General features: G+C 50.2%; 1 protein-coding gene across 6 annotated transcripts; it reads left to right on the top strand.

Moving 5' to 3' along the window:
- Positions 1–28: 28 nt before the first annotated feature.
- Positions 29–10,173, top strand: LOC147044751 (cdc42 effector protein 4-like). Of its 6 annotated transcripts, none has more exons than XM_085933146.1 (5): positions 29–175; positions 260–343; positions 1,007–1,140; positions 1,279–1,336; positions 8,053–10,173. In XM_085933146.1, exon 5 carries the CDS (start codon positions 8,113–8,115, stop codon positions 9,040–9,042), a length of 930 nt encoding a protein of 309 aa, XP_085789272.1. In that variant the 5' UTR covers positions 29–175; positions 260–343; positions 1,007–1,140; positions 1,279–1,336; positions 8,053–8,112; the 3' UTR covers positions 9,043–10,173. The 6 variants fall into 6 exon arrangements, 5 of the variants coding, with proteins under 5 accessions (XP_085789272.1, XP_085789271.1, XP_085789273.1 ...); XM_085933145.1 differs by having other exon boundaries at positions 1,007–1,191; XM_085933147.1 differs by lacking the exon at positions 1,007–1,140.
- The last annotated feature ends 1,514 nt before the right edge of the window (positions 10,174–11,687 follow it).

Here is an 11,687-nt window from a genome sequence, read left to right as displayed (position 1 = left end):
TTTGATTTCCGGGGCTCTGTATCTTTAAGGCTCACTCCGAGGGGAGGGGGGCAAGGCCAAGCGAAGCTGACTCACGCACACACACACACGCACGCACGCGCACACAAAAGCGAGACTTGAATTCTTGGTGCCAAAGTGGCGGTGCTTTTCTCGGAGTACGTGACAGCTACGCCAAGTAAGCCACTTACGTTCCACGCGGCTTCGCTTCCTTTATCCAGTGTCCATTTTGTGTTTTTTTTTTTAACGTCTCGTTTCACAGACCGACAGACAGGAGGCGTGCAAGGCTCCCCTCCTCCTCCCTTCCAATCTGCTGGGGGCCTCAACGTAGCATTGGGATGCTAAGGTAAGCGTGTTCATTGTTTAGCATTAACACTCCTGTTTGACATAGTTTTTTTTTTTAATGATGTCAGGTGTTGAGTTTGATAGCTTGGGTCCTGAAGAAGGGGCTGTGTGTGTGTGTGTGTGTGTGTGTGTGTGTGTGTGTGTGTGTGTGTGTGTGTGTGTGTGTGTGTGTGTGTGTGTGTGTGTGTGTGTGTGTGTGTGTGTGTGTGTGTGTGTGTGTGTGTGTGTGTGTGTGTGTGTGTGTGTGTGTGTGTGTGTGTGTGTGTGTGTGTGTGTGTGTGTGTGTGTGTGTGTGTGTGTGTGTGTGTGTGTGTGCGTGCGTGCGTGCGTGCGTGCGTGCGCGCGCGCGCACGCAGCTGATGTGCGCTTACGTGTGTGTGTGTGTGTGTGTGCGTGTGGCAGCTGATGCATTTGTGTCGGATCCCCTTATTGTTCCTCTGCCTGCACACTTGCTTGCATGTCGTGTCGTTTAAGATTCTTCCGTCGGTTTAAATGGAATGTGTTCCAGTTTCTTATCCATTAGGAGGCGTTAATGCACTATTGTGATTACAATAGAGTAAGTAAATGTAGCCCACGTGGCCTTTTTGGAACTCTATTTGGCTAGCAGAGAAATTTCCATTTGGTGAGTGGGGGCTCTCTCTGCATCTGAGCGGCTGTGTTTCAGCTGATGCGCTTCGTCGACGCTCCGCCTTGCCACCGGGAGACAATGCTCTCGGCCTCCTTCACCGTATTATCTTTGAGCTCTCAGAGCGCACCTGGGGACGTCACTTGTCAGTGGAGGCCGCCACACATTTAAATGTACGAGGCTCGGGCGACCCGTGGGTGTAGCCTTCAAACCAGCCTGCGCAGGTTTCCTCGTCTTCCACAAATTGTCTCGGCTCGGTGCTTGTAGTCAATGTGAGTTGCTTTTGGCTTTTTTTCATGTGCTGGTTGCAGGCCGTGAGTGCGCGTGGCGTCTGGTTCCTTCGCATTCCGGGAAATACCAACATAAACGGTGAGCGCCTCCTGGGATGTGAGACATTCAAGATTCAATGTCATTGTGAAAAAAAAGTCCAGCTGCCTCACTCATTTCTATACCCTTTCTTAAGTTTAAGAGAAAAAACAGGGTTCTGACAATTGGAGGGAACTCGCGAGCTAGCGTGTTTGTGTTTTGTTGTTAGCGCCGTTGTTTGCACATGCGTCAACTGCAAAATAAAAATTAAAATTGTTTTTTATTTAATTTAATGTCATATGATCAACCAATAGTAGCTTGGCGATCGACTGGTCGATCGACTGGTCGATCGACCGTTAGATCGCGATCGACCGGTCGATCGCGATCGATGTATTGGGCACCCCTGGTGTAGACAATTCACAAAAAGGTGTAGCAAGCAGGATGTTATTGCACAGCAATGACTCTGAGACTCTGAGAGTGGTGTGAACAGCCTGGGGGAAGAAGCTGTCTTTGTGTCTGCTGGTTTTGGCGTACAAAGCTCTATAACGCCGTCCGGAGGGGAGTAGTTCAAACTGACTGCAACCTGGGTGAGGAGGGTCTGTAGAGATGTTGCTTGCACATTTCCTAGTCCTGGACAAGTACAAGTCTTGGATAGATGGGAGGTTGATTCCAATTATCTTTACTGCAGTCCTGATTGTCCGTTGCAATCTGTGCTTGTCTTGTTTGGAGGCCAATCCAAACCAGACAGTGATGGAGGTGCAGAGGACAGACTGGATGATGGCAGTGTAGAAGGTTTTCAGTAGCTCCCGCGGCAGGTTGAACTTCTTGAGCTGTCTCAGGAAGTACAGCCTCTGCTGGGCCTTCTTCCAGACAGAGTCTATGTGGCCGGTCCATTTCAGGTCCTGAGAGATTGTGGTTCTCAGGAACTTGAAGGTGTCTGTGGAGAGAATAGCATTACTGCGGATAGTGAGGGGTGAAAGTGGTGAAGGGTCTCGCCTGAAGTCCACTGTCATCTCCACGGTCTTGAGCGGGTTCAGCTCCAGGTGGTTTTAGCTGGACCAGCCACTCCACCTCCTGTCTGCACGCAGTCTCATCACCGTCCCGCATCAGTCCGATGAGAGTGGTGTCGTCTGTATACTTCAGGACCTTCACAGGAGAGTCACCTGAGGAGAAATCGTTGGTGTAGAGAGAGAAGAGCAGTGGGGAGAGGACGCACCCCTGAGGGGCGCCAGTATTGGTGGTCCGGGTGTCAGATGTAATGCTCCCCAGCCTCAGACGCTGTCTCCTGTTGGTCAGGAAGCTGGTGATCCACTGGCAGGCACCACGAGCTGGATGAGCTTCTGTTGGAGGATGTCTGGAGCGATGGTGTTGATTGCCGAGCTGAAGTCCACAAACAGGATCCTGGTGTACGTTCCTGGGGTGTACAGGTGGTGCAGGATGTAGTGCAGTCCCATGTTGACCGCATCATCCATCGACCTGTTTGCCTGATAGGCAAACTGGTGGGGGTGGGTGGAGAGATTGGGCTGCAGGAGGTCCTGTTGACTGGGAGGGCCGATCAAACCTGCAGTAGAACCTGTTTAGCTGGTTAGCTCTCCACAGGACGGGGGGGTTCGTTTCTTGAAGCCCGTGATGCTCTGCAGACCTTTCCACACTGTTGAAAGATCAGTATTGGCAGAGAGGTGCATTCTTAATTACGGTGTAGCAGTGGTCCAGTGTCTGTGTCCCTCTGGTGGGACACGTTATGTGCTGTCTGTATCTGAGGAGTTCATGTGCTAGCTTCGCCCTGTTAAGATCACCCAGAACAATGATGAGTGAATTTGGAAGAGGTTTCTCCATGTCTGCCACCTGGTCAGCCAGCATCTGCGTGGCTTCACTCGCACGTGCGTGTGGTGGAATGTAAACAGCCGCCATGACAATCGAGGAGAACTCCCGTGGTGAATAGAATGGCTGGCAGTTTATGAAAAGTGTTTCTAGGAGAAGGCTGCAAGAATCTTTCAACACCGTGACATCAGTACACCATCGTTCATTGATGTAGAAACAGAGATTAGATTTTCCGGAGAGCTCCGCGCTGCGATCTGCATGCATGAGCCGAAACCCAGCTTACTCCACGGTGTGGTGGGGGGTGCGTCCGCTGAGCCACGTCTCCACAAACTACAGTGCGGCGGATCTGCTGAAGTCCGTGTTCCTTGAAGTGAGGAGCAGCAGTTCGTCGTCTATCTTGTTCGCCAGGGAGCGGACATTCGCCAGATGAATTGATGGTAGGGCAGAACAGAACCCTCTCTGCCTCAGCTTTACGAGGGCTCCGGCTCGTTTTCCGCGTCGTCCTGCTAGCTTGTATAGCACCGCCGCTCCGGCTAAAATCTCCGACAAACAGTCTGTATCAGAGAGAACAGGAGAAAAAATACCAGAAGAAGACTGTCCGATGTTTAACAGCGCTTTTCTGGTAAAAGTGATCCAGGATGGACAGCAGAGGCTACAGAAAACACACAAAATAAGACAAAGAAATTGAGAGGCACTGAGGCAGCCATCCTCTGCGCCATCATGACGTCATCCATGGAGCATGCACGGCTTAGTTTGCAGGTGCAAGAAAACTTTGTTTTGTTTTTAGATATTTTCGGAAGCAACACAGTTGTTTTAGTCAGCGGAATTGAAGCGAGACATCTTGCGTGGCTTGATGAGGGAATGTCAGAAGACGAGCTCGCTTGATTCAGGGATGAGAATTTTGTGCGGATCCGCGGATTTCTGTGTTTTTTTTCCGTCGAAAGTATCATTTTCGTGAATTGTGTAAATCCGTCAAATTATTTTTTCTACATGGGGGGGGGGGGGAGCGGCTGGCCAGTTGGCCGGGCAACGTTAGCCTCGGCGACTCGTGAGCATTCCCCCCCGCTGCGACGGCATCTTAAGGTTTTGTGTATTCACATTAACGGACCACATCGAAACAAAAAAAAAAAAACACAGAGCTATCTGTTTTTACTTTTATAAGCATGTGTGTTTAGAAAGTAACATGTTACATTGGGGACATAATACGTAAATATAATGTTAGTTTTCAATGTTATGCGGATGACACCCAATTATATATGCCATTATCAATGACAGATCCGCGGGACTGTTGTAATCTTGAGGCATGCCTTGCAGAGATCAAGCAATGGATGTCTCTCAACTTCCTTCGTCTGAACCCAGATAAAACTGAGATGTTGATAATTGGTCCAGCTCGTTATCAACATTTATTTAAGGAAACCGCTATAACTCTGGATAGCCGTATTATCACTCAGAGTGATACTGTAACTAATCTCGGGGTAATATTTGACCAAACGCTCTCCTTTCAACAGCATATTAAAAATATAACCAGAATAGCATTTTTTCACCTTCGTAATATTGCTAAGATTCGCCCAATCCTCTCGACCAGTGATGCCGAAATTATTATACATGCATTTATCACGTCGCGCCTGGACTACTGTAATGCATTATTCTCTGGTCTTCCCAAGTCCAGCATCAAAAGTCTACAGTTAGTGCAAAATGCTGCTGCGAGGCTGCTCTCACGGACAAGAAAATTTGATCACATTACCCCAATATTAGCCAATTTACATTGGCTCCCGGTCCATTTAAGATGTGACTTCAAAGTTCTTTTGTTAACCTATAAATCATTGCATGGCTTAGCGCCTTCATATCTCGTCGACTTAGTTGTTCCTTATGTTCCGTCTCGTAACCTTCGTTCGCAAAACGCTAGTTTTTTAGTGACACAGAGGGCCAAGAAAATGTCTGCAGGGGCTAGAGCATTTTCCATTCGGGCTCCAGAGCTCTGGAATGCCCTGCCAATGGATATTAGAACTGCTACCTCAGTAGAAACATTTAAGACACGTTTAAAGACGTATTTCTATGATGTGGCCTTTAACCTCTCCCCGACCCCACTCCCCCACCCCTCCCCGGCTGGGGAGGTGGTTAGGTGACACCCATGCTGACGATGGCTATCTAGATTCTCGTGGACCAATTCACCATGAGGGAACTGCAGTGGAATACCCTCCTGGAGGACACTGCCAGGACAATCGAAGGCACCTCCGACAGCTCTTGGCTTTGGCCTGGGCATCCACTTTTTGGTTTCCATATGATGTATTTTATGTGCCCTCTTTGCATCCATTGCAGCCTGGTGATCCTGAAAGGGGGATCCTTCCATCTGTGGTCCCTTCTCAAGGTTTCTCATTTTTCCCTTTGTAGGGGTTTTTTGAGTTTTTCCTTGCCCTTTTGGGAGCCTAAGATCAGGGGATGCTTTGAGAATTATTGTCAATTGATTGTCTATGTGAAGCCCTTTGAGACTGCTTGTGATTTAGGGCTATACAAATAAACTTGACTTGACTTGACTTGAGATGTAAGCTAATGTTAGGCTATTGTCATGATCTTCATAATCGCCCCCTGGACTCTCATCCAATCTGGAGTTGCCCACAGTAAGAGGCGTTGAGCAGGTGTGGGTATACTCATTGCCCCCCAGCTGGGCGCCTGCATATTGGGGTTCACCCCGGTGAACGAGAGGATAGCCTCCCTTCGCCTTCGGGTGGGGGGAAGGGTCCTGACTGTTGTTTGTGTCTATGCACCAAACAGCAGCTGAGAGTACCCACCCTTCTTGGAGTCCATGGAAGAAGTGCTGGAGGGCGCTCCTTCTGGCGACTCCAGTGTTCTACTGGGTGACTTCAATGCTCACGTGGGCAATGACAGTGAGACTTGAGAGGAACGGCACCTCGATCTGAACCCAAGCGGTGTTCTATTATTGGAATTCTGTGCTCAACATGGATTGTCAATAATGAACATCATGTTCTAGCATAAGGTGTCCATGTGTACACTTGGCACCAGGACACCCTAGGCCGCAGTTCGATGATTGACTTTGTAGTCGTGTCATCAGATTTGCGGCTGCATGTTTTGGACACTCTGGTGAAGAGAGGGGCCGAGCTGTCAACTGATCACCACCTGGTGGTGGGTTGGCTCCGATTGTAAGGGTTTGCTGGGAAAGTCTGGGAGAATCCCCTGTCAGGAAGAGCTTCAACTCCCACCTCCGGCAGAGCTTTTCCCACGTCCCGGAGGAGGCGGGGGACATTGAGTCAGAGTGGACCATGTTCCGCGCCTCCATTGTTGAGGCAGCCGACTGGAGCTGTGGCCGTAAAGTCGTTGGTGCCTGTTGTGGCAGCAATCCCCAAACCCGCTGGTGGACACCAGCGGTAAGGGATGCCGTCAAGCTGAAGGAGTCCTATCGGGCTGTTTTGGCCTGCGGGACTCCGGAGGCCGCTGACAGGTACCGGATGGCCAAGCGGTACGCGGCTTCGGCGGTTGCTGAGGCAAAAACCCGGGCGTGGGAGGAGTTTGGCGAGGCTATGGAGAATGACTTCCGGACGGCTTCGAGGAAATTTTGGTCCACCATTCTGCGTCTCAGGAGGGGGGACACAGTGCACCCTCAACACTGTTTACAGTGGAGATGGCGTGCTGCTGACCTCGACTCGGGACGTCGTGAGTCGGTGGGGAGAATACTTCAAAGACCTCAATTCCACTGACAAGCCTTCCATTGTGGAAGCAGGGCCTGGAGACTGAGGCGGACTCAACAATCTCTGAGGTCGAAGTCACTGAGGTAGTTAAAAAAACTCCTTGGTGGCAAGGCCCCGGGGGTGGATGAGATCCGCCCGGAGTTCTTAAAGGCTCTGGATGTTGTGGGGCTGTCATTGCTGACACACCTCTACAACATTGCGTGGACATCGGAGACCGTGCCTCTGGATTGGCAGACTGGGGGGGTGGTTCCCCTCTTTAAGAAGGGGGACCGGAGGGTGTGTTCCAATTAAAGGGGAATCACACTCCTCAGCCTCCCTGGTAAGGTCTATTCAGGGGTGCTGGAGAGGAGGGTCCGTCGGGAGGTCGAACCTCGGATTCAGGAGGAGCAGTGTGGCTTTCGTCCTGGCCGTGGAACAGTGGACCAACTCTACACCCTCGGCAGGATCCTTGAGGGGGCATGGGAGTTCGCCCAACCAGTCCACATGTGTTTTGTGGACTGGTTGGGCGTGTCCCTCGGGAGATTCTGTGTAGGCTGCTTCGGGACTACGGGGTGCCGAGCCAACTGATAAGGGCGGTTTGGTCCTTGTATCATGATTCTAGAGTTTTGTCCGCATTTCCGGCAGTAAGTCGGATTCTGTCCCAGTGAGGGTCGGACTCCGACAAGGCTGCCCTTTGTCATCGATTTTGTTTATAGTTTTTATGGACAGAATTTCTAAGTGCAGTCAGCAAGTGTTTACAAAGTCTAGCCTCCCATGCCTTGACCTCGCCATTTCCACGCCAAATGCTGCTTTCCCCAGCGCCCCCCCCCCCTTCTTTCCCATCTACACCATGTTTGCATGCCTGCCTGTACATAAAAAGCGACAAATGCAACAGTGAGCAAATGTCAATTGCTTTGCATGCACTGCTGCTGGTTTTGATTCAGCTACTCAAATGTGCCATATAGAAACAGGAGCCGGTTCGGTCAATCTCGGGTGAGGGTGGGTGGGTGGAGTCCCGCTCACAAATAGGACTTTGAAGCGACACGAGATGCAAGGATTTGTGAATAGTGAGCCTTTGACATTTTAGTTGGAAGCAGCCAAATTCTCGAGTCCCACACTACACGAGACAGATGAGCACTTAAGGTGCGGTCATCATTTTGAGGGTTTATTCTTTGGTTGTCATTGCAGGTCCAGATGAGAGTTGTGGTCTCTGCGTTTCCAAGCATGCCCCAAAATGGATTGTGTTTGTTGTCACCCGACATGTTGTCATTTCAGGTCCCCGCGGTGAGCGTTGAGAAGCGTTGATTTTCGGGCGATAGCAAAGCTGCGGCCGTCATGCCCATCCTGAAGCAACCGGCCTCTGGCTTCTCCCGGAAGAAGCGGCGCTCCCGCAGCGACCTGAGCCGGGAGATGATCAGCGCGCCGCTGGGTGACTTCCGCCACACCATGCACGTGGGCCACAGTGGCAACGCTTTTGGAGACATCTCCTTCCTGGGCACGCGCTCGGGCCAACCCACCACCGACTCGGCCTCCTTCCCCGGCTCCCCCCGTCCGGGCTTGCTGTCACGCGCTTTCCGCAGCAGCAAGCGCTCCCAGTCCACCACCCGCGTCGACCAGCAGCGAGAGCTGTCCCCGCTACTCTTGGAAGGATCGTCTCCTCATGTCAAGAGCACCATGTCTTTGCCCTTCCTCAACGACGAGGACGAAGACCACGGCGCGGCAGCCGAGACTCTGTCCCCAGGTCTTCTAAAGCGGCACAGCGAACGTGGAGCCACCGCTGCATCGGCCGCCGGGAGTCGCTTCCCGGAGCCGGCGGAGCCAGATTCTGAGGAGCTCCCTGAGAGGCGTGGAATGAAGCATGCCGAGTCGGTTACGTCCTTCAATGTGGACCTGGGCCCGTCCATGCTGGGGGACATCCTGGGTGTGATGGAGAAGGAGGACGTTGACCTCAAGGAAGGCAAGGGTGGCAAGGGCCGTACCTCCCCACTGCTCGGCGCCCACCATGAAGACAACGTGAGGAGGATGACGGAGAAGGAAGAGGAAGCGCGCCAGAGGACGGAGACAGGGGTGCCCCACAGCGGTCGCCGCACCCCGGAGTTCCTCCCCAAACACTTACGGCACCCGGATAGCCGCTCTGTGTCCAGCTCGGGCTCGGCGGCCCGCTTGTACTCGGCCAACACGGACAGCACCAGCTTCAGTGCCCCGCCTGAAGAGGAGAGCCACTTTTTGTCTTTCTTCGACTACGATGATGAGATCCGCGTATGAGGAATGGGAGCAACCCTCGAGAGTGGCTGTCGTGAGGAACCGTTTTGTCTCCTCTGACTTTTTGAATACGGAACATTCCAGAAGAGGGCCTCCGAGAACAGAAAGGAAAAAAACAAGCCATTATTTGATGTCACCGTGCCTGACAGTTGAGCGCTTCTGGGTTTCATGTTCGAACCTCTGCTTGGGTGCATTTTCTACCAATCCAATTTTAGTAAGTCGCTTCATAGCCATTGAGGGGCTCGTGCAAACAATTGAAAACGGCGGTGCCCGTATCAGAGCCGAATGTCACCCTGACTCTGTCTCTGTGAACCCCCCGCCACCACACACACACACACAACTATTAACTTTACAGACATTGAGTAACTCTGTTGCTAACTAAAACACCAACACCTTCCAAAACACGTCCCCAGCTAATGAATGTCTTGAAAGAGGATGATTATCAGGTAATGAGGGTGTGTCCCTGTTACTTTTGCCCAATTTATTTATAGCTGTCATGTTCAAGGACACATCGGCCGCAATGGTACTGGCACCACGTGAGACATTTTCCAGTAACTTGTTGCTACTTGTACTTGGTGTAACTTGGTGCTACTTGCTTGCTATGACTTGTCACTGTCTCTCATCGTCGTCGTCATCGTCTCCCTTCAGGCTCGCCAGCAGGCCCACTGAAATGCAAACCTGTCTTTGTTACTTTTGCTTGTGTTTGTCTCTATGCAGATGCAGCAACAAAAAACATTGGTGTACAACTCCTGGAGTCATCACACCTTGAATGTTGAGTTATGTTTCCAAAAATGCAACAATTCCTTTTGCCACTGCCATGCAATGTGCCCAAATGTTTCAACAAAATTGAATGGGAGAGTCCCTTCCAAATAGGTTTTACCTTCAACAGAATCATCACTAAATCACCCCAACAGTTGGCGTACATCAAGTAGTTGATAATCGTTTTGTGTTCATGTGATTTAAGTCAACTTTAATTCATTTCAAGCTCTGGGCACCAGGTTGTTTTAAGATTTTGTCTCAGTGAAAATGAGACATTTGTCTGAAGCCTTGGCAACTTGCAGCTTTTTGTTGTTGTTGTTGCAGTTTTCTGTAGTAGCCACGTCGATTTTGCAATAAAATATGTGCATGTTCCGAGTTAAGTATTAGTCTTTGTGATGAAGCCAAAAGCTGTTCTCTGTGGCTGGGACCCTCCAACAAGGAAGGAAGGAACGCATTGAGTTGTTGCTGAATGTGCCTGCTAGTAAGTATGAGTTTGTTTACACGGAGTGAGTTGCACCTGCTAACCCTCATTGTATTTGTCACTCTTTAGCATGACCTTAATTCCAGTCATATGCTTTTCACCAGCTCAGTGGCCTAGTAGTAGAGTGTCCGCCCTGAGACTGGAAGGTTGTGGGTTCAAACCCCGGCCGGGTCATACCAAAGACTATAAAAATGGAACCCATTGCCTCCCTGCTTGGCACTCAGCATTAAGGGTTGGAATTGGGGGGTTACATCACCAAAATGATTCCCGAGCGCGGCGCCGCTGCTGCTCACTGCTCCCCTCTCCCCCAGGGGATGGATCAAAATCACAAGGGGATGGGTTAAATGCAGAGGACAGAGCCCTTGGAGACTGCTAGTGATTTAGGGCAATATAAACTTGACTTGATTGATTGATTGATTGATTGATTGATTGATTGATAAACTGTGTCCCAGCAAAATCCAGCTTCTAACCATTGCTATGTTGTGATCTCAGTTTACAGTGTCACAAAAAAACGTGGCAGACAACTCATTCAGTCATTACTAGAAACGATGTTAGTTTAGTTTTTAACCAATCAATATTCTCCACCATCCCGATGGCTCCTAGTGACATTGCCATTGTTCAGTACTCTGATTGGTTGATCGGAGCTACTGGGTGCAATTGGGAATAATCTGCAGGTGGTTGCAAGAGAGGACGAATGATAAAAACTTGGTTTTCTCAGGGGCGGCAGGGTGGAGCACTGTTTTAGCACGTCTGTCCCACAGTTCAGAGGGTGAGGTTTCATTTCCACCTCCGGCCCTCTTTGTGTGGAGTTAGTATGTTCTCTCCGTGCCTGTGTGGGCTTTCTCCGGGCATTCCGGTTTCCCCGCCCCCCACATGCCTGGTAAGCTGATTGAGCACTCCAAATTGCCTGTAGGTGTGAGTGCGTGTGCGGATGGTTGTCCATCTCTGTGTGTCCTGTGATTGGCTGGCAACCGGTTCAGGGTGCCCCCCTCCTACTGTCCGATGAATGATGGGATATATTGGCCTCCAGCACGCCTGCAACCCCCGTGGAGACAAGCAGTACAGATAACGGATTGATGGATGAATGGTTTTCTCTGAATTTTTTATTGACATTGTTGGAGTATATTTGCCACCGCAATAGCTGGATGGCTTTTATGAAAGCTGGAAAAGGATTTATGCAGCTTTTTAACAGCTAGCTGGCTTTGAGTTCTCAACACAGCTAGCAAGCTCTGAGGAGCCAAAGAGGATGGATATTGTCTTTGAATATGAAGCATCTGCGATATGTTTCATTGATTGATTGATTGATTGATTGATTGATTGATTGATTGATTAATAAGCAAAATATTCTCATGTAGAGGTTTAGAGTGAATGAAAGATGCGAGTTGAACTAAGTTTTTTTATTTAGAAT

Source organism: Syngnathus leptorhynchus, chromosome 16 (genome assembly GCF_054491065.1).
Source record: "Syngnathus leptorhynchus isolate UIUO chromosome 16, UIUO_Slep, whole genome shotgun sequence".
NCBI lineage: Eukaryota > Metazoa > Chordata > Actinopteri > Syngnathiformes > Syngnathidae > Syngnathus > Syngnathus leptorhynchus.
The sequence above is the reverse complement of the archived record's forward strand: the minus strand, read 5'-3'. Positions and strand labels throughout refer to the sequence as shown.

Excerpts from the sequence above, each read along its gene's own strand:
- LOC147044751 (XM_085933143.1), top strand. The coding sequence starts at position 8,113 with ATGCCCATCCTGAAGCAACCGGCCTCTGGCTTCTCCCGGAAGAAGCGG.